The following is a 23,055-nucleotide window of genomic DNA, read 5'->3' on the forward strand; positions in this document are numbered from 1 at the left end:
GCGTTGTGCGGTCCCTCTGACACTTATACTATTTTAATAAGAGAGCGAGAGGGACGGTACGATGCGAACTTTGAGTTTCGTAGTAGCAAGCTGCAGGGCTACTACGAAACTAGAAACTCGAAGTTTGTAGCGTACCGTCCCTCTCGCTCTCGTATTAAACAGTGTAAGTGTCAGAGGGACCGCACGACACAAACTTCGAGTTTCGTAGTAGCCCTGCTGTTCCGTGGCACCGCTAATAATCACAATCTCAGATCGATTTGGAGATGCAAACACGTTACAAACATTGTTGTACAAATTACGATTCTAACCTAGAACAGGCGGAATCCACGTGGACACAACTTGCGCATTAAAAAATTACAGACACGAGCGAATTTGTCATTTTGGCAACGTTATGTCAGTCAATATCATGTCGGCCTGTCAGTGTCAGCTGATTGTCAAAACAATTAAAAGTTGCGTGCAATAAAAGAGCACTTTCTGCTGGGTTTATTTTGAACAGACCGATCACCATGAACACTCTAAATTTATTCAAGATGTCTAATAAACTGATCCGACCTAGTGTAACATATCGACAATATGCCTATAAGGTTATGAAACGTCCAGACCCGAATACATTAAAAATGCCTGCGCCCGGCACGGCCCCTAAGCTTATGGAAATAATTAAAGAGAAAATTCGACTAAATGGTCCCATATCAGTAGCAGAATATATGCATATTGTTACTACAAATCCAACAGAGGGCTATTACATGAAAAAAGAGACAATCGGTGAAAGTGGCGATTTCATAACATCGCCAGAAATAAGTCAGTTGTTTGGGGAGATCTTGGCCATTTGGTTCTATGCTGAGTCGAAAAAGATGGGTCCTGGGAAGCCACTGCAAATAGTTGAACTGGGACCAGGCAAAGGCACACTGATGATGGATTTCTTGAGGGTAAATATGATTTTTACTTATTTGACCAGTTCTGTGGATAAAGCTCAGAAGATTTTACTTAATAAGCTTTTATCAAATTTTTTGTGTTAGTATTGGTCAACTTCACATAATTGTTAGTATTATTTTTTATTATTTGGAAATTATTATTGATCTTATGAACTTATTTATATTTAAAAAATACTAGTTTAATTTTTTATAAAACTTCAGGTGCTTCATCGCCTAGGCTACAAGCCTAACGACCTGAGCATCCACTTGGTAGAGATATCAGAAACCATGCAAAATGTACAGGCTCACCGACTCTGTGCGACACACAAGGCTTGTCACGTAGACTCGCCGCATAATTATGAGGTAAATACACATACATACATTTAAAACTGTTTAAAGCGACACTTTTTTAAATAACAACATAATAATATCTAATGTAACAATCAAGAAATAAGTCCTAACACTATCTTATATATCCTCCTAAGTCCTCACATACTTTATAAAGGACTAATTAACACTAAGAATAACAGCTGAATGTACTTAAGAAAGCACAAATTGTTCATTGAATAAAGTTCTAAGAATTTGTAAATATTGTCCAAAATAACAAAGCAGGTCAACCACGTCTAGGTCTTAAACGCTAAGTTTGCTAAAAAATGTCAGGACTCAGGAGGATATACCAAAATATCACTGGTTATACAAGTTATACAACCATCATTATACAGTCCAAACCATATTAAAGTATAAATGGTATCCTTGTGTTAAAAATTATGCTACAAATTGCATAGTAAGCAGCTATGCTTGCGCATAAATTTGAGAAATTTCAGCAAAAAACAATAGATAAGGTTTACAATACAATACATTAACTCTTTATTGCACACCAACACAGTAAGCAGTACAGAAAACAGGTATATACATAGAGATACCTACTAAATAAATTACCATGACTAATTAAGTTAATTATAATATTGTATGTTGCAGGGAGAAACAACAAGTGGCATAAAAGTATACTGGTACTATGATCTAAAGAAAGTACCGAAGAACTTTTCGTGGTACATTGCTCATGAGTTCTTTGATGTGCTTCCTATCCATAAGTTTGAGGTGAACCATTATTTCAATTCACAACATTAAACAGCTATGTAAAAACGTCTCCAATCCCCATACCAATGCCTACCTTTAGCTGATCAAAAAACGCTTTATGTCCATGCAATAACAGCAATAAAACATTAAATTAAAAAAATCGCAAAACCCGACTGCCAAAACTAAAAGGAAGAAAATGAGCCTAGTGGTCTAGAACTCTGTGAAGTAGCTAATTTAAAGTTCAACAGTCGGGAGCCATTACTAAGAGTTTTTGAGCGTCGATTTAAGTGTGTCCCGACTGTTGAACTTTAAATTAGCTACTTCACAGAGTATATTTTTAGCTGTTATTAGTTATAATTTTGTGAATCTCATACGATTTGTTGTACCTCAGATCCCTGATTCAGTGTTACCCAGGCATGGGTTACAGTGGATCACGGGCAATTTTATTTTATATGTATATATTTTATTACTGGACTTCCCAAGTGCTTTCGTTGTCTTTGTTTTTCAAACATAGATAGTAAACATATATTTAAAGAAATAAACTGAGCTTTTTGAAGAGACACAATTAAATCAGTTTGAAAAAAATCTGCTCCACTGTGACCCACTCTCCCCTACTTTAGTTTTTAAGTATTTTATTTGTAATTATCTTATTTTGAAAAAAAAAAAACTTTCTTACAAGTTTCTTGCGGCGCATTCTTCTTGGCAATGATGGTCTTTTCGAAAGCGCTGATAGTTTAAAAAAAATGACGTGTAAAAGTGCCCATTGCGGCCTATTTACTAAATAAATGATTTGAAAATTTTGAATATGTTAACATTTTTATATCAAATTCTTTAGAAATCAGAGGATGGATGGCGAGAACTCCTAATAGACATAGATGAAGCTGGCAAGCTGTACTACAGAATATCAGCCAATGAGACAAATTCAGTCAAAACACTTGTCCGACCACCACTTGACGCAGGGGATAGAACTGAGCTGGAAGTTAGCGCCAGGAGTCTAGGTATAGCCAGACAGTTGGCACAACGGGTAGACGCCTACGGAGGCCTGGCCTTGATTGCTGACTACGGCCATGAAGGAGAGAAGGGGGATACTTTTAGGGTTTGTCTTTTTTTTTATACCAAGAAATCGTATTAGTAATCTTAGGCCAGTACAGACACGCAATATAACAGTACCTAACTGTTGACAACTGCCCATATATTTGAATAAGTGAATTGATAAAACGAGTTGACTTTTATATTCGTTTCGTATTTTAAAGTTTATTTTGAACAGAAATGTGGCTACTTTTATGCTTTTCATTGTATCCTTTTCCAGGCCTTCCACAGGCACCAAGTGGTCAATCCTTTGGAGAATGTCGGTGCCAGCGACCTCACAGCTGATGTAGACTTCAGCCAGCTGCGCATAGCGGCATCCATGACTCCAGGAGACGAGAACTATGCGCTCGTTATGGGCCCTGTCCAACAGAGGCAATTTTTGGAGAGGCTGCAGGCAGAGTTTAGGTTAAATGTAAGTTGTGATTGTAACTTTAACTTAGGGGTAACAGGATATCCTATGAATCTCGCTGATGTAGATGTAGGTTACCTCCATACTAATATTATAAATGTGAAAGTTTGTGAAGATGCTTGGAGGTTTGGATGTTTGAATGTGTGGATTTTTGGTACTCAATCACGTCTAAACCGCTGAACCGATTAAGATAAAGATATTTTGACTTTTGACTTTGACTTTGAGATAAAATTCGGTATACAGATAGTTTGAGTCCCGGGAAAGGACATAGGATAGTTTTATCCAGGAAAATGGCAAAGTTCCCGCGGGATAACGATAAACGAACACTACGCGGACGGAGTCGCGGGCAACAGCTAGTTTTCATTTATATATTTTTATTATTTGGATGGGAGAGGGTAGAGGATCGTTTTGATGTACTTACTATACCGATTAGTCTGCAACCAGCGCCAGCCCTGGGTTAGAGGAAGAGAAGCAGTCACTCTAGGTGCCAGATAGTACGGGGCGCTATTTTCCTGTTTCCAGTGCGAAGTAAAATTTTGATGGCACTTTTTGAGAGGCGCGGAAACGTGGCAGAAACGGTTACAGATAATATCCTTCTACCTTGATCAAAGGCTAAACCCGGCGCTGTTGGCAACCATACGTGTAAAAAAGCTATGTCTGAGCGGCATATATATTTTCATGCAAAAACCCATACCCAAGCACGCGTTTAATAGGGCATATAGGCAAAGCTCTGCGCAGGGGGCGACACTAGCACAAACCGTAAACAAACCGCCATGACAACGTCAGTTCAATATAAAGTTTGTCGCCATTAGTAACAAAATAACATGATATTTATATCGATAGTAACAATAGAATCCATATACTAATATTATAAATGCGAAAGTGTGTTTGTATGTTTGTGTGTTTGTCCGTCTTTCACGCCGTAACGGAGCGAGGGATCGACATGATTTTTGGCACAGAGATAGTTTATGGGCCCAAGAGTGGCATAGGCTACTTTTTATCCCGGAAAAATGCACAGTTCCCAGGGGAACAGCGCGCGATAACCGAATACCACGCGGGCGGAGCCGCGGGCAAAACCTAGTAGAGCTATTTCCAAAATTTTATTCGAAATAATATGATATTACGGCATCCTACGGACATTTAAAAGACATTCAAAAAACTGTTTACGGTTTGTGCTAGTGCTGCATTCTGTCGGCAGAACATTGCAGTAATATTCCCTATTGATAATAAAGCTGTATTCTATTTCAGGTTTTGATAGAAAATGCAAAATCTGACGAAGAGAAAAAGATGCTGAAGAGCGCTTATGACATGCTCGTTGACCCGCAGAAGATGGGGGAGAGATTTAAATTCATGGCATTTTATCCCTCAACAGTGGGGCCTATTTTAGAAAAGTATCCTCCACTTGGGTTTTCTACCGAAAATAAGCAGTAACATTGATTTGTTTTATTTATTTTAAATAAGGATATTAAATGTTGAGACAAAATTATAGTATGTTATTTTGAAACTAGACAGCACAAGTAGCTTTTCCCTTTGGGCGGTATCTTAAATCCTACAAAGAGGTCTCGCGGAGTCGCAGATCGGGAAGTCCATATCTATACTATACTTATGCGGTAAAACGATTCATTGACTAAATGTCATAATGCACAGCGTGAACCAATATGCTATATGGATATTAAATTTAGCGGAAATGCTATGTTCCTTTGAAAATCATAGTACTTAGACAGAAAGGGATTGGGCACTGGCCCTTTTTAGGGTTCCGTAGCCAAAATGGCAAAAACGGAACCATTGTAGTTTCGCCATGTCTGTCTGTCCGTCCGCGGCTTTGCTCAGAAACTATCAATGCTAGACAGCTGTTATTTTGCACGAATATATATGTAAACTATGCCGACAAAATGGTACAACAAAAAAATCAAAATATATTTTTTTAAGAGTACCCCCCATAGGCGTAAAGTGGGGGGGGGGGGTGATATTTTTTTTTTTTCATGTAACCTTGTAGTGTGGGGTATCGTTGAATAGGTCTTTTCGGTTCGCCCCGGGCAGCCAAAATTTTATAAAAAATAATACTGAATCATATTTTCTATATCTATAAGTACTAATGTTATAAATGCGAAAGTCTATGTGTTTGTATGTTTGTCCGTATTTCACGTCGAAACGGAGCGACGGATCGACGTGATTTTTTGCATATTGCAAGTTACGTAGGCTACTTTTTATCCCGGAAAACTGCAGTTCCCGAGGGAACAGCGTGCGATAACCGAATTCCACGTGGACAAAAGCTAGTATGTAATAATATATTTTACAATTTTGTCGCTCCTAAGATTCGGACCGATTAGAACTTGATTAGAATGAGCCCGAAACTAGCCCGAAATTTTCTAGTCAAAAAAAACTCTAAAATGTATGAATCACGGCATAGCATATGAATTAAAGTATTGAAGATTCTATTCATGAAACAACAACTTCTGCGGACAATCGCTTCGGCAAAAACCGGTACTCCGCCCGAAATGTTTTAGTAATAAATACATCACTACGCAGTGTGTCTATACTTCTAATAATTGTCTGTGGATCCGTTGTCTACGGATGAGTTCATTCGCGTATTTTTGTTGTTGTAGTGCAAAGAAATTAATATTTTTAAATCCAATACATTCGCAAAATATATTCTACGCCATCGAGATTATTTTTATCTGTTACTTTTAACTATTTATTTGCAATAAAATTGTAATGCACCTGAAACCGACACTGAGGTGATGTGATACTTACGTTGTGTTGAAATGTCAAAATTTCAGAGGAATCGTGCTACTCATTGCGATTATAGTTTCTGAAAAATTGTGATGTATTAACTGAAAACATATGGTAGTGAACGGTGAATTATTTTTAGCAGTTTATCGTGGATTACCCAGCGGTTGCATATTGGAGTGCAGTTGGATGATTAAACAATTTTGAGAAAGCGAAGGTGAGTGGTCGAGTCGAGACGTATTTTCTTTTGTTGTGGTTCGGGCTGCATAAATCCAGTCGCGCGTGTAATCGTCGCGGCTGTGCAGTTATTTATTTTCGTCAGATAAGTCTGGGATTTCACTCTTGTTGGTTTTACGAGCGTTTTGAAAGATTATGTACAATGATTTGCGGTTTTTGAGGAGTTAAATCGAACTGGATTTATCTAGATTTACGCATTGGAATCCGAAGATATCGATGTTGTCGGGTAAGTATTTAGAGCACCATCTTTTTTCAACATTTTCTCTGTCCTAAATTATTTACACAGGCTGTTCAATTTCCTACATTTCGAATTAAGATATAGCTTTATTTATAAACAATTAAGTTTCACTTGGCACCATTCTGCATTGTCTTAGACCTGAGCATATACCAATAGACAATAGTAGGTATGTACTCTTTTTTATATTACTTGGTGGCCTTGTTCTCTTGATAATAATTATGTGGTTTTTACTTTCAGTAAAGCTAGTCCAAATAAGAGAACAATAAAAGTCTCAAGTCTTATTTGATTTAACTTGAGACGAATCAACAGCCCTTACATAAATGTTCAAAACTTTTACAAAGCGGGTAATGTATTAATAACTCAATTACGCTAATAATTAAAAAATAAATTTTGACTTGATGATTTATGTAGGGCCATCGAAATAATATGGCGCAGGTATTAAAGTTTTTTTAATACAAGATACTGTTATTGTCAATTTATGTTTGTTTCTTTATTTTTGTACAATAATACATTTCATTATGTTTTGATCTGAATTCATAATAGACTACATTCACTTATTGCATATTTAATTTTATTTCCATTTAACAGGTGGAATTCAATTCAAATTAATTAATATGCAAGGAAATGGACTGATTGTAAATATTTTTCTCCACAATCACATTTTTCTACCCTTAAAGAGAGGAGTGTGCTCAATAGAGTACCCCTTACAAAATTCAATTGAAAGTTTACATTATTTGATAATGACTATAGCATAGCAAATCAAATTTTTACCAAATTCACATTGAAACGGTATTTATTTTGGTCCAAATTGAAAATAGACAATTCATGTGGACTTTTTCCCATTTATATACTGTAGGACTTATCTCGATTTATTTAATCAAGCGCACTATGAAGGTACAATAGAAGTACTTACAGGGGCGGCAAACTCCGCGATTTTATTTTCCGCTACAAGTAGATGTCTGGGCCCCCCCTAGAGTGTGCTATTCCACTACACGTGCCGCATGGGAGTGAATATGAGTTAAGGCATGGTTCTTATGCCTAAACATCACTTTTGTACGGCAGTGAGACTTCTGTACTTTACTTATTCTGTGTCTTTACTTATAACTACATATTACCTACTGTTATTTTTCCCGGCTTCTACTGTTGACCCAAATTGAAGTATATTTGTTTTCCAACTGTTAGAAATTTTTCTGAGATGGGAAAGCTCGAAAGATGTATGTATGTTAAAATTATGTTTATACTGAAATGATTTTAGAGCGATAATTTCATACATACATTCTCGGAATACAAATTTTGCTGTTATTATCTTTACATGTGGAGTATATCATAATCAGCATTTAAGTTACCCTTATCATTGCATAATTATGTCATTTTTTAGTCTGATCATGTCACACATCAAATGACTTGGATTTATTCATCTTTTTTGTACATGAATTTGGTCTAGATTTCAAAGTACAGGAATACTAGACCTTTTTTATGGCTTTCATCCTTGCTGTTTCAGCGAGATGTATTTTGCCAATGTTCAAGTAGTAGAGACATTACGCACATGAGGAGACTGTGTTGTTTATATAATTTTAATTTTCAGAGGACAGACTAAGCTCAATAAGCTTGAGAAGTCCAGAAGTAGAGAAAACCAGAAGCCACTAATTGCAAAAAAAAAGTGGAATATTAACCTTACGATGGTATGCATAAGTTTCATTATCCTTTTGACTTTTAAGTGGTAACTAAATTAGTGACTTCTGGTGGTCACCCGACAATATATATACTAGACTTACAGATATAATACAGGCAGGAGGTTGTTGTACCATATACAACATTAAGGGCCTGTTTCACCACTTGTAGACAAACATTAAGTGACGGATATCAGTGATGCAGTCTCTGTTTGTCCGAATTAACAAAGACGGCATTACTTTTATCTGAGACTTAAAGTTAATCATCAAGTGGTGAAACAGGCCCTAAATGTATGCTCCTTTCTAGTGGCAGCGCGCAACCTATTTGGCGTGGGCAATACGAATTTAGTGAGGCCCTGTGATAGCACACCACACATTAGATAACGAATTTTTAAATGAGCAAAAACACCGGCCAAGAGCTTGTCGGACACGCTCAAAATAGGGTTCCGTAGCCATTACGAAAAAATTAAGTAATATTTTTCTAAGGATTTCGTATTTTATACGGAATTTTCCAAGTTTAGGTATATTTTATACCTTACGCTGCTATTTACTCTTACGTTAAAGTTTTCCTTGTAAGGTTGATATACTTACTACCATCCTGTTTTTTTTCTAATTTTCCACCCAGGGGGGGGGGGGGGGGACGCTCGATTTGAATGAAAATTTGCACTTTAAAGTTGAATATTTCCCAAACAAATCACTGAATTGAAAAATTTATAGGGTTGGATGAGAAAAAAAACAACCCCACTTTACGTCTATAGGAGGTACCGTAAAAAAATATATGTATATCCGTGCAAAATTGCAGCTTTCTAGCATTGATAGTCCCTGAGCAAAGCCGCGGACGGACAGACAGACAGAGAGACATGGCGAAACTATAAGGGTTCCGTTTTTGCCATTTTGGCTCCGGATTGATCCGAATTTTGGAACCCTAAAAACGAGAAACTTTCGAGGCGCAAGGCCCCTCAGACGGCGAGGCCGTAGGCTGTGGCCCACATCGCCGACGCCTGGAGTTTGCTCCTTCCTATTTTACGTAAAATCTGTAAAATTTTCTGCTTAAAATATTTTTATCCTATGACGAATTATGTCGTCATCTTTATCAATACCTCGTTTTTGCGACACTTGCCTTACTATACTATACTATACCTATACCGTGCTATACTTTGCTTGATCTGTATTTTAGTTTCTGTCATTGAAGTCATTCGCGGCGAATACGGTGTAATAAATAATGCACTGTTTTCTATAACCAAAAAAAATCAGCTTTGTGACTAACGGACTTGGAACTGTAACTAAAAATTGTATTTTGGATGCGGTTCTGGATGAATTTGAATCCACCTTGTATACTTATCATCAGTCAATTGGCTTTTCTGTACGTCTATACTTACTAATAATTATAATAACTTTGTTTGTGTGTGTGTCTATGATACATATATATGTAAGATGTAACATCTCAAACTATTTAACCAACATCAAATATTCTTTTACTAATAAGAAAATACCCTATCCCTGATTAAAATAGTCAACTTTTTATCTTGGGATAAGGAAGAGTTTCCATGGGATACAGACAAAGTAACAGGCAATAGCAAGTAATTAATATTATTATAAAATTGTGATAATGATATGCAATTAATTCACTCGTATATTGCATTAACATAATTTATATGGTTTGTTAATTATATTATGATGATATTTAATATGAAAATTAGCAATGTCTGCTACGTAATACCATATTGGTATTGTGCGAGTTTATATTTAATTGCGTGCGACTTAATTTGCGCTGATCAAATTAAGCGAGTGTGTTATCTTATCTGACTTATTTGTTATTATATTATGACTATTTTGTTTTGTGTACTTACTTACATGTAAATCAGTGTTAAAGTTCGCAATCTACTCTAGACTATTTAGACTCTAATTTATAGATAACTTCTGATCAATATAAAAGACCTTGTCTTAAAACTGGTGAACTCCTTTGAAGAGCCGACTATGCAGTCATAATTCTTTTTCCCACACTCCATCTTGGTTGACTAATATCTTCAACTGACTGAGGGACGCGGTTATACGTTAGAGTGAGCACCATGTATTTTTTATCGCACTACCAAGTGCAAAATTCGAACTTTGAATCTTTTATGTACTCCTAACGAAAATTCGAACTTCTTATCGTGCCCTCCCACTCTCGCAATTCTGTAATTTTAATCGCATATTAAGTTTGTTTTATGAAAACCTGGTATTTACTACTCGTCAAAAATTAAGTCATTACGTTAATTCTCATCAGTAAGCGCTATTTTCACAATTTACTGTTTGCAAAATTTACTGAGTCATTTGGCATTGCTTTCAAATGTCTCTCTTTCAGTGTAACGACCTCGGATACAGGAGTTTCTTTGTTGCTAAACAGGACATAGTATGAAAGTTTGACCTAAGAAACGTGTTACCAGTTTTTAACCCCCGACGCAAAAAGAGGGGTGTTATAAGTTTGACCGCTATGTGTGTCTGTCTGTCTGTGGCACCGTAGCTCTTAAACGGGTGGGTCGATTTGAATGAGGATTTTTTTTATTTGAAAGCAGGTTTTCTAGCGATGGTTCTTAGATCTGTTTTATCAAAATCGGTTCAGCCGTTTTTGAGATATTGAGTTTTGAACTGACAAAGTCGGGAGTTTTCCAACTTTTTGTTGGTTAGGTTATCTGTTTTTTAGTAGACCCCTTGCTACATTTCTACTATATTCCCAAAATTCCCAAAACCACCATTTTTTTCACGCCAACGGCCCCCACTTGGCGTCCCGAGGACCCCAGGCTGTCCACCTGTACCATGTTGGGGACCTCTGAACCATTCGATATTGATAATGATTTAATTCAGTAACTCAGTGGACTGAAAAGACTACTTAAAAACCTCAGAAGTTATCAACCTCTATGTTGATGACCTATTGGTCTTAAAATAATCACACAAGGCACTCCTTATAAATATTTAATAAACAGGTAAATGTACCGTATAAGTTATAGGGTGGTTATTGACTTTGTATTACTTTGTATGAAATGTGAGTCATCGTCTACGTAAATACGGCTAAATAAATATACCTATTTATATTATAAGTAAGTAAAGAAATGGGCCAATTAGATGGAACGATGTATAAACACTTGGCGCTTACGCGGTAGTTGTAGCAGTAGCCACTAGCCGAGTCTGCACTTAACGAGTTGCCTCGAGAGGCAGCTATTTTCGGTGCGATTTTGAACCCTGTGTCGAGCAAAATCATGCCTCTGCGCAGGTAAATAGTTTAACAAAATAAAATAATAAAACTTTATAAAATGTAAAAAACACAATGTAGGGATATCGTCAGTCAAAGGGCACCTGTTTAGAACTTGACTTTACATGACCCCTTTAAGACATTAAGTCAGCTAACCTAGTTATCATCGTTGACTAACTAGGTCACTATACCAAAATAGAAATTGCGCGTCCGTCTTTACGTACTATCTTATCAATAAAGTTTATTTGCTAAGGTAGTCGCTTTTGAATAAATCACAGGAAATCAATTAGTTTGATTGATATACAGATCTTCGTTTTTAAAGTAAGTTCAGGATTTTAATAATAAATGAGTGAGTGCATCACATAATATTCATATATACAAAAACTAAAATATAAAAGTACTTATTATAAGATTGGTTTTTTGGAATCTTTTTGTATTTTTTTATTTCAATTCCAAATTTTTACTTTTACGGTCATCCTGTAAAACCTAAATTGAAAATACAAACTGAAATATAGATGCACAGAAAAACCAGAAAAATAAGACCAGCACTGGGAATCGAACCCAGGTCCTCGGTATTCCGTACCGCGTGCTATGCCGCTACACCACTGCTGGTCAACGGTACAGACACGAATTTCTCCTATGCACCACATATCTCAGCTTGTTTTGTTTCTTATTTAGCCACTTAAGCAGTGACGCTAGCGACATCTATACCGTAGCCCATCGATCGAGGAAACTAACCGCGGACAAGAGATATCGTTAAAACCAATTTGATTGCTTTGAGGTACCCATAGACGTAAAGTGGGGGTGATTTTTTTTTCACATCCATCCCTATAATGTGGGGTATCGTTGGATAGGTATTTTAAAACCATTAGGGGTTTACTAAGACGATTTTTCGATTCAGTGATATGTTTGTGAAATATTCAACTTTAAAGTGAACATTTTCATTAAAATAGAGCTAAAATCCGAACCGGTGGGTGGAAAAATTTGAAAAATTCAGGATGGTAGTAAGTTTATCAAACTTACAAGGAAAACTATAACGGCTAAGTTTGCTTGAGAATTATTAGTAGTTTAAGAGTAAATAGCAGCCTAAGGCAGGGTTTCTCAAACTTATGGCTCCACGTACCCCTGTTAAAGTTTCTAAACGATAGCGAAAGAAAGTAATAAAATTGACTGTTGGTGAAACTAAAAATAAAAAATACAAAAATACTCCAAAAACCAATCTTAATCATCTTGCTAGTCTTGCAGCCTGGTGGTTTTTGGAGTCACGTAAACCTTGTTGCGAACCCCCTACCGTCGAATAGCGAACACCTAGGGGTTCGCGTACCCCACTTTGAGTAACCCTGGCCTAAGGTATAAAATATACCTAAACTATGGAAGATTCCGTATAAAATACGAAATCCTTGTAAAAATAATACTTAATTTTTTCACAATGGCTACGGAACCCTATTTCGGGTGTGTCCGACACGCTCTTGGCCGGTTTTTGTGTGTAGCTTGCTAGTATGCTATAACATGCAGCTCATATCATTATATATTGCGGTTCCTTGGACATAGTTTCGTTGCTTTCTGCGTAGGATGCAAGCAATACACAAGCGTCAATGAGGGCTATCGCGTATGAATTCGCCACTAGAGGCGCTAGTGTAGCGTGAGGTCTCCGAAATGTCAAATCTCATAGTTTTTGGGTGAGCTACGCGGGTTTATTTATAATTAGAATAATTTTGTGAATATTTTGCAATATCTGAAATTAGTTATGGCAAATATGCGTTCCGGGGCAATGAATGTCTGTGTTTTGAGATAGTTTTTTCTTTCGGAAACCTTTGTCCTCCCTTTTTTCCGAACAAAACGGGGACTATGTAACACTGTGGCATGCTCGATATTTTTATGGTACGGTTTTAAGGTGTATTAAATATGATTTTAATCTAAACTTTGTTTTCACGCCCGTAATAACAGAGTTTGAAAGCCATACTTAAAAACCTTTTTTTTTTTTTTTTTTTATACGACTGGAAGGCAAACGAGCAAGTGGGTCTCCTGATGGTAAGAGATCACCACCGCCCATAAACATCTGCAACACCAGGGGTATTGCAGACGCGCTGCCAACCTAGAGGCCTAAGATGGGATACCTCAAGTGCCAGTAATTTCACCGGCTGTCTTACTCTCCACGCCGAAACACAACAGTGCAAACACTGCTGTTTCACGGCAGGATTAGCGAGCAAGATGGTGGTAGCAATCCGGGCGGACCTTGCACAAGGTCCTACCACCTGCAAAACACGTAATCCAACCCTCTCGTGGCGTTGCGGCGTTATACTTGAACTTGCAAGAAATATCAGGAATGATATTTCTACTCGCATGCGAGTTGCAGTGCATTGACGTCAATGTTCAATCACTCATAAATCCGTTGCCACGCGGCCCCGCAATGTACTGAAACTAGCTTAGGGACTTAGAACATCGCCTGGGTAAAGATGGCCTAGTGATACATAATGTCTGTTCCAGGGTGTTGGCGCGTGCGGTGATTGGAGATGAGCTCGCCACCGCCTGTGCAGTTGGAGGTCGAGGTCGGCGACGAATCTATGGAAGACGACTCCGCCGATATGATACCCGCTGACAGGTAAATCTAGTCAATTTACTCTTTCACTAATTACCTCCCAATTGTTTAGGGTTCCGGAGAAAAATGGCAAAAACGGAACCCTTATAGTTTCGTAAAGTCCGTGTCTGTCTGTCTGTCTGTCTGTCCGTCCGTCCGTCCGTATGTCACAGGCATTTTACGCGAAAACTACAAGATGAAATTCAATGAAATTTGGAGTACAGATGTCTTGTCAAAGCCGCTATTTAGTTTTGTAGTTAAATTACAAATATAAATATTTATTGGCACTCCATACACGTAACGAATTTGTTTTTTTTTTAACTCGCATCAACGTGTGGTACATAGTTTGACAGCTCTTTTGAAAAGATAGTAAGGTTTCTCAAAAACTTTTTTGATTAAGTGAAGATTTCCGGAAATAATCGCTCCCAAAGTAGCAAAAATTGTCCCCCCCCCCCTCTATCGCGTAAACCGTTTGTCTTGGGCGTGTCCGACACGTTCTTCGCTGTTTTTTTTTTCAGTTTGTAGCTAGGGAGCCCAGCTAGTTGAGATAGGGTACAATAGCGTTACGTGGCAAAGACGCCATAAAAACTCGATTTCCGGCTAAGTTTCCTCCTCCTGCCCTACGCTGAAACCACCTATACTGCAGGTCCTCGTTCTGTTCTGCGCGCTTCTGCTGTTTTTCACTTACCAGCCAGTCCAGCCACACACGTCCTCTCTATCCTTCGATTGGCGCATGAAAACTGATAAAAGCAGCACCGCGCTGGGCATGACGAGTAGCAAGACGTGCAGCATGACGAGTAGCGTGCATTAAAGCAGAAAGCGCGAGCGAGTCATCATCCGTAGAGTATATGTGGTCATTTATATCACGTCACTGCCTCCTTTTTTTCACTACTTCCCATGCCATTTGTTCTTTTTTTTTTTCACGTATAGCTTCCTATCTGTTACCTACTGTCTGTCTGTTATCATACATGGGTCAATGAATGAAAGCGCTTTGGCTAGGAGCACGGGACGAATCAACTTATCGTAGTGTTAAAGAACTAATAGGGCCGCACTCAAAGAAGGGGAACCGATAATGGAAATAAATCATAATATTAATTAAGATTATTTGGAAAATAATTTATTTATTCTCGTCTCTTGTAGTTAAGATTATTTCGCAATGTTTTTCTCCTAAATCTTGATAATAGTATTGTTATTGATAAAAAATAAATACTTCGTAGTTTTTTTTATATTTTCTCTTCTTCTTCGTCTAAGTTGCATCGGATTAGTCACAGGGGGTGACGATTTTGATTAGATTTCAGGGTGCGAAAAAATCTGATTTTTATATTAAAAATCAAAAATCGGATTTTTTATATAAATCGGATATATATCCAAATAACTATTTTTTAATTAATGCGCAGAAACAAACCATTTTAAAAGCTTTGATAACTAATAATATAAATATAGTAGCTATAATAATAACTATACTTAATAGTTTTTAAATTATTTAATATTGATTACATGTTGGTCATTGCTTTTGTTGAATAAGTTAGCTCGTAAATAAGGGATATATTAATAAAAACATATAATTGACTCTACATTATATTATTTCTTACCTAACTAGTAAACGGAATCCGGCAATTCAATTTAATTTATATTGTAATCCGGCAAAAAAAAAACATACACAGATTATTCAACTTTTTAGGGTTCCGTACTCAAAGGGCAAAATCGGGACGCTATTGCTAAAACTCCATTGTCTGTCTGTCTGTCACCAGGCTGGATCTCATGCACCGTGATAGCTAAAAAGTTGAAATTTTCACAGATGATGTATTTCTGTTGTCGTTATAACACCAGATACTAAAAACAGATTAAAATAAATCTATCTGTGCGCTCCCATACAACAAACCATTTTTTTTTGCCGTTTTTTGCTAATGTCTAATGTTCTATTAAGATAATAGTACGGAACCCTTCGTGCGTATGTCCGACTCGCACTTGGCCGATTTTTTATTTAGATTTAAGGCAAAGGAATCTAGCCCATTCTGCCTTTGTCTTAAGAAAATAGTTTAGTTTTCTGGAATTTATCATGATATATATCCATTGTTATATATCCTCGCACCCTATTAGGTTTATCATTAATTTAATGTCCATTTATCTGTCCGCTAAACATATGTAAAGCTGGTTTACGATAATTGCTCCTTATCAAGTTATAACTTACTATTAAGAGAATAACAAGTGTTCAGTAACTGTTTATATTTCTCGGGAGCTTGTCGTATGATATTGTTTTTATATTTTTAATGTCAAATACCTAAATAATCGTCAGGTCATGTCTCTGGTGTCAGTGCCGAGCAATAGTGAACAGTGTCGTTATGGGTTTCAAAGAGATATTTGAGACGATATTTTGCCAGCGAAGTACACCGTGCAAGCAAGCTTGTTTTGATATTGACAGATACAATGAATTTATTAAGTAAGTAATATTATTATGTAGTATTTTAGTGTTTTTATTTTACAAGCTTTTATTCAACTTGCAGTGTTTGCTGGTTCTAGTGATTGGATTGACTTGAAATTGTCAAAAAAAGTATAGTCAGCAAAAAGTTTTTTTTTTACAATAGCTTATTTTTCATCACACTTGCTCGTACGCAATGTCGTAATGTTACATGCAGGCTAAATTGGTTGCAGCACAGCACCCTATATAAAACCCAAGGACCTGGTCACAGTATATATTATAAGCTAAAGCAGTATGGAAGCTAGGCATATTTTTTTGAGATAAATACCTACACTGCAATGGAGCGTTAGGGTTGGCCACTTATTTTTTGTAAAATTGAAAATAAAATGATTAGTTCGAGCTGTATCTCAGCTTATTAGGCCTTTTATTACAAGCTTTTATTTAAGAGGCGACCAACGCCACTCACTGCTATTTTTAAAGAGACGTGGTATAAAATTGGTGTATTTCGTGGTAATAAAAAAAATATTACGATAATCTTGATCGTATTTCTGAGTTAGTCATTGCTTTTAAAACACGATTAAACAAATTTGGCTCGATAGATTTTATTGCCAAAGTGAGCTCTTGCTTTGATTTAGAAACCAAAAATAATCGTACACACACTGCTTAAAATACTTCATATTTAGAAACTACTTTATTTTAAACGGTTAAAAGTCATGTGATAATAAAATAAAGAATTAGTTTGGATTAGTTGAGTACGTACTTATGTTGTTTTCCAAATATTTATAACGCTTTGAGATGAAATGTAAGTAGAATAACATAAAAGGTAAACAAATAGTTTTCATATCTAATATCTATTTACCTCTTTTTTTCTATGCATGGGCACAATAACATTTGCGATAATATTTATCCAAGCATTAGCCTTTTATCTATACTACAAACTAGGCTAGATTCTACGGTGACTGATTAAATGGCAGGCATGACCGCTGGGAAGGTAGTATTAAGGTGATTTTCCACCGGCGAGGCAAGACGAGACGAGGCGAGACGAGAATTGAAATTTGTATGGCGGCTCCCGGCGGGCGCGCGAAAATTCATACAAATTTCCATTCTCTTCTCGCCTCGTCTCGTCTCGCCTCGCCGGTGGATAATCACCATTAGAGCTCTGTCGAATTTAAGGGTAATCAAGAAAATTACGATCCATCTCATGTGTCACTGTTAAGTGAACGTCTCGATCTACCGTGCAATCAAAAGAAAAATCGCGCGCAGTCGTACCTGCTTTCGTTTAATATCTGCCCCAGCGGAGCGTGCAAAAAAATCTGACACATCCGAACGACCCGAGAAATAGAGTCGTATCTCGTATCAGATATTTCGAGGGTATTCTGGCAAAACAGAATAAGTACAATTTAAAAAAAAATAGTTACATACATAGGCAAACACAATTTCGAGCTGGAAAAACAGGGTCTCCAGAGTCCCCAAAATATTGTATGGATGTGTCCGTTTTGTTACGAAAAGTATTAGGAAAAATTCGTAACAAAACGGACACATCCATACAATATTTTACGGACACAACGGTAGATAGAAATGCCCATAAGCTAGTGTCAAAACATTCAGAATCATAATTTGCAAGCTTTTCTGAGTTCAAAACTATTCACAGAATGCGGTCCCCTAATTTTGCATACGCAACTTCCCTTGGCGCCTGCTCTATGTTCGGCGAATGTTTCCCTCTACCGTGCAATCAACAGAGAAAGGTCGCGCGCAGTCGGAAAGCCGAGTTTAGACTTGCAAGAAAAATCGTGCAAGTTGCATTACATTGCGGCGCTCGATTGACCACTACAAACTCGTTGGCTTCACGCCCTCGAAATGTAATGCAACTTGCACGATTTTTCTTGCAAGTCTAAACTCGGTTTAACCGTGCCGCAAGTCTACACGGGATCATGAGCGTCTCCACGCACCTTATTATAACATTCGCAACATTACCTGACCGGCTGATTAACCTATTTGTAGCGACCTTCTCTAATAGGTTCAATGTCGTCCGCAAGGTCCGCATTTAGGAAACAGGTAGACTGATGACTCGCTCACTTGTCATCAGCTGATGGCACACTGCCATCTACCGTCGAAATGTTACAAACTCAATCCTAAACGTATGCATCTAAAGTACTGAATACTTGTTCGAATCTCTAACTTATTTTTGTGCCGGTTTACACGGGTGACTTCGAATATTTTTTATATTTTTTTTATGAAACTTCATTCGTCTTTATGTTTGCGTTACTGACTTTATATAGCAGAGTTGGAAATCTAGTGGCACAGGCTTTATTTTTATGCAGACCGGCTGTTGAACTGGTATTTTTATAGGTTCATTGGTTTTTTTATGAGGCTTTTTCTAAATCCAGGCTGTGTCTAGACACGTTATTTCGCTGCGTGTTTTTCGCAGTCGGCATGTTGGCTGGGCTTTTTATAATTTTCCAACCGTTTTCCTCTTGAGATTTTTTTAGGTTTCATAGCCTACATAAAAAAAGAGGGCGCTCCGCTCCCAGGAGACACAGACGAAGTAGGTAGCGGTTTACAGTAGTCAATAATAATAAGGAAGAGGTACAATAATTTCGCTGTTTATCTCTGGGACTACTGATTAGATTAATTAAAAATGTTTCCTTAATAGATTTTTTCTTCCTCTGAAAAAAAAGTGTTTATTGTAAGATTCGCACGAAGCTCATTTAATAATAATCAATTCACAGTAGCAAGGTGTTAATTAATGTTCTGAAAACGAAATTTAAACAAAAAATTAAAATTTACTCAAAAAAAAAATGGAACCGACTACAAAACCCTTAAAACTATTTTTCTAGGTACCTACTCGTACTAGCTCGAAGTCGGTGGCTCAGCACGACCCAGCAGAAGTGGAAAAATTGTCGTCTAAATGCTTATCTTAATGCTAAAAATGCCAAAATCGCCATAGATGTGCCTATAAAATTTGAGGTTTGCTCTTGATTTCCCTAGGATCCCTTCATCAGATCTTGACTTGGCGACAATGGGACCACCTCAGAAGAGTAGGTACTCTTATGAATAAAAAAATAATTTTGAAAATCGGTCCACATTTGACTGAGTAATCGGTGAACATACATAAAAAAAATACAAACATTGGAACATAGAACCTCCTCCCTTTTTGAAGTCGTAGGTGTCTCATGTTTTCAATACATTTATTTTTATTTTAAGTTAGTTTATTGCATGTATTTTCAAATACGTACTTAAATTATTCTACGTAATTTCTAACTTTATTTATACTTTTAATGAGGGCTACTGTTTTCGCGCTCCATGTGCAGCTTTTTTTTGGCGTACCGCTAGCACTATAAAAAGTTCCAACATTCTCAAAACGCAGACGGTGTCGCGGGGCTATGCTAGTATGTAATAAGTTTAAAACTGAGAGTTTAAATAGCCAGTATTTAAAACACATGTATATTATCTTTCCGAATACGCTGTTATCTACAAAATATGTCTACAACATGACCCGTATCAGCGGCAAACACTTACGATCTAAAACCGCCAAATTGAAGCAATGAATCAAATCAGATTTACAAACATTTCACTAAAGATAAATGCTCGTGAATTTTTGCAATTGTTTAGCGTCCGCGGTTACTGACCTGCGGCTATTATGAAAGTAAAACGCGTGTTTTATCTTAGATTAGATCTGGCTAGTGGCTAGATTAGATTTTCGCTAGACGCTCCAGCTTGATTGTTTTTGCAGATAGATGTGTGAGTAATGAATAATGATGTTGATTTGTAGTGTAAATGCGAAGTTTTTGTGTGTGAGCGTGTTTGATTTGGATGAATTGGTTGGGAGATAGTTCTATTTCGGGAATAAAAATTCGGTAATTATAATTTTGTAACTGCATCTAAACTTTCTATTGGATTCCAACAACAAAGATTATCCGACTTTTTGAATCAAAGCTATTTTGCAAGTAGAGGCCGCCGAGGGCTCTTTTACATGTCTTTTTATGAGTTTAGCAACGGTTTTAGAAAATACCGCCGCAAGAAACTTGGCAAATAGTATGATTTTTTAAACAAAATAAGTACCTACTCCTTAAATGAATGAAAAAAAAGTCGCATGCTTCTTGTCATGAGATAACTCTCGAGTAGGGCTGTATCTTAGCAAACTGAGGCCCTTGCTATCCAACCAGGCACCAACAAAGTTGGAGCCCCGTTCCAAGAGTGAATGACATTGACAGCAAAAATATTTTTTTTATCGTGTATTTAAGTGAATGTAGGAGCACCCGTGAGTTTAGGGATCCAAAACACGAAGAACACGGGCCCTAAATGTCCTTATGGGCAGCTCTTGAAGTATTTTGCTGAGAACAGATGTCAACAGCTTAGCTGTTTCGTATATAAGCTGTAAGCGTAAAATGACCAATACACGACCATGCAGCTACCTCAACTCCGTTGGACAGTAGGATGAAGGCAGCGCCCGAAAAGGACAACCCGCGTGGCTGGCGGTACGTTTTAGCTTTCTATCGCGTGTGATACCCGTAACAAATCGATTAGGTACGTGTTATCAAATCAAAGATATACTTGATTGCTTGTAACAATTATTTTATTAATAGCCGTCTAGCCCTGTCTTCAATGGCCAAATGCCAAGCTCAGTCAGTATATTGTTTACGTTCGAGTAGCACGTCTGTGTAAAAAAAATTGCGATAGTGATGCGAAAAGTTTTACAAAGTTACGATTCGTTCATTGGTACGCAGAGAGAATCAGTGCTGTGTCGTGATCGGATTTTTGGACAAATGTGGATCTCTGATACTTAGCGAAGGAGGTTCCCGTTTTGCACGGAGCATCTATTTTATGTAGTCTAACCTAAGACTACGGAAAAGCGATTAAGTCGAGGACAAAGTCATGAATTTATGGCTAAAGTTGAGTCCAAAGTGTCATAACGAAATCTGCCAATAAAAAAGTAAAGCGACCTTAGAGTTTATACCTTCAGAGTTCAAGGCCATTTAACTGACGTCTCAGCGTCTTCTTAGGTCTGTTATTTTCCGGGGTCAATTGTTTGTTTATCTTGAACTTTCACGCCTACTGATCGATCACGTATAAATAATCATTCTTTCAATTATCATGAAACTGGCCTGTATTTGTTCTCGAGTAAACGGCATGCTCGAGCCGTATGGCCGTAGCCGTATCTCATTATTATTTTACTTTTAATCGTCTTTATGCTGAGATAAGAAGTACATTAACTTCTAGCTTAGTCTAGGTGCATTTTTTTTCTCATTTTTTTTCCATCATCATTTCTCTGTGTATCTGTTTTCTGTATCGCTTACTAATTTCTGGTGTACAAAAAAGAGTCTTTGTATTGTATTGTATTGTATTGTATTGTAATGTAAAGCCTGAGGGAGACGCCATCAATCACAAACATAACTTATATGACAGTCAAGACTATACTCGTATATGCTAGACTAGACACTAGAGTCGTTTTTCTTTAGTACCCATAAGTAACACAATGACCGTTCTTAAGGGCCAGATAGAGGTTTTAGTCGGTTCACGTACTTCTCGTATTTAGGTGATGGAACCAAATAAATATTACTTTCATTCTTTGTTACTGTGGCTTGGCGAGCTTGTGATTGATATCAAAAAGTCGATATTTTTTCGACGAAGGGTTACATACACAAGCATCATTGTAAAATAATGATATTATTAGAGCTAGAGATAATTCAGTACTCATAACAATAAAAAAAACAAGTGTGACGGGGTCTCTAGACGAGACGTCTCTATCGCAAACGTTTGCTTCGACATGTCTGGTTTTCTGCCTCTATGTGAAGTATTATATGTAGAGTCTGATTTGATTCCTTTGCCGCCACAGTCTTCTCATTAAGATATTTTACATCATTCAATAAGCATTGTTATCTAACATCATCACCAACATCAGCCTGTAGCAGTCCACTGGTAGACTTAGGCCTCCCCCAATGAGCGCCATTGCGATTGCGCCCTGTCCTCGGCAAGACGCATCCTTCTACCAGCAGTCTTTCGCATATCGTCCCTCCACCTGACCGGAGGGCGTCCTTCCTACACTACGTTTGCTGAGACGTGGTCTAGGGCTAGACGGGGCAGCGCCCCGGGCCCCCCAAGATCAGGGGGCCCCTCGGACTCTGATTTACAAAAAATAAATGACAAATCTGGAGTACGTCGAATTCGGAACACGACGAATACGGAACAAACGATTTTAAATAGTTTAGTTGGGCCCTAGTTTATTTTTTGCCCCAGGGCCTTTGGTTACCTAGCTACGCCACTGCGTGGTTCCGCTCAAGAACTCGTTTACTCCACTGGTTGTCGGTTCTTCGACACATATGGCCAGTAGCCAGCCCACTGCCACTTAAACTAGCTTATTCTCTGAGCTATGTCGATGAGCAGTTATAAATAAATAAAATTATTTATTATGATGAGTTAGCCTAAGAATTAAATTGGTTTACTGTATTTGACTGTCTTTGGCTCGGC

The 23,055-nt window shown here is 37.4% G+C and overlaps 2 protein-coding genes across 10 annotated transcripts in view; both read left to right on the plus strand.

The window, feature by feature from the left end:
* Positions 1–314: 314 nt before the first annotated feature.
* LOC141435871 (protein arginine methyltransferase NDUFAF7 homolog, mitochondrial) lies at positions 315–4,969 on the plus strand. The gene is made up of 6 exons (XM_074098708.1): positions 315–926; positions 1,134–1,274; positions 1,890–2,009; positions 2,824–3,084; positions 3,298–3,489; positions 4,735–4,969. The coding sequence occupies exons 1-6, from the start codon at positions 507–509 to the stop codon at positions 4,915–4,917; spliced, it is 1,317 nt and encodes a 438-aa protein (XP_073954809.1). The 5' UTR covers positions 315–506; the 3' UTR covers positions 4,918–4,969.
* A 1,084-nt stretch (positions 4,970–6,053) lies between these two features.
* Positions 6,054–23,055, plus strand: part of Ubr1 (Ubr1 ubiquitin ligase) — a 51,359-nt gene continuing 34,357 nt past the window's right edge. For 4 of the 9 annotated variants that reach the window (XM_074098691.1, XM_074098692.1, XM_074098697.1 and 1 more), the window contains exon 1: positions 16,403–16,608. In XM_074098691.1, the coding sequence (XP_073954792.1) occupies positions 16,511–16,608 (98 nt within the window). In that variant the 5' untranslated portion in view covers positions 16,403–16,510. Of the gene's footprint in view, positions 6,434–6,466; positions 6,680–14,077; positions 14,193–16,402; positions 16,609–21,225; positions 21,591–23,055 lie in introns of those variants that run through there. The other 5 variants (XM_074098693.1, XM_074098699.1, XM_074098694.1 and 2 more) reach the window with 4 other exon arrangements.

Source organism: Choristoneura fumiferana, chromosome 15 (assembly GCF_025370935.1).
Source record: "Choristoneura fumiferana chromosome 15, NRCan_CFum_1, whole genome shotgun sequence".
NCBI classification, from domain to species: Eukaryota; Metazoa; Arthropoda; class Insecta; order Lepidoptera; family Tortricidae; genus Choristoneura; species Choristoneura fumiferana.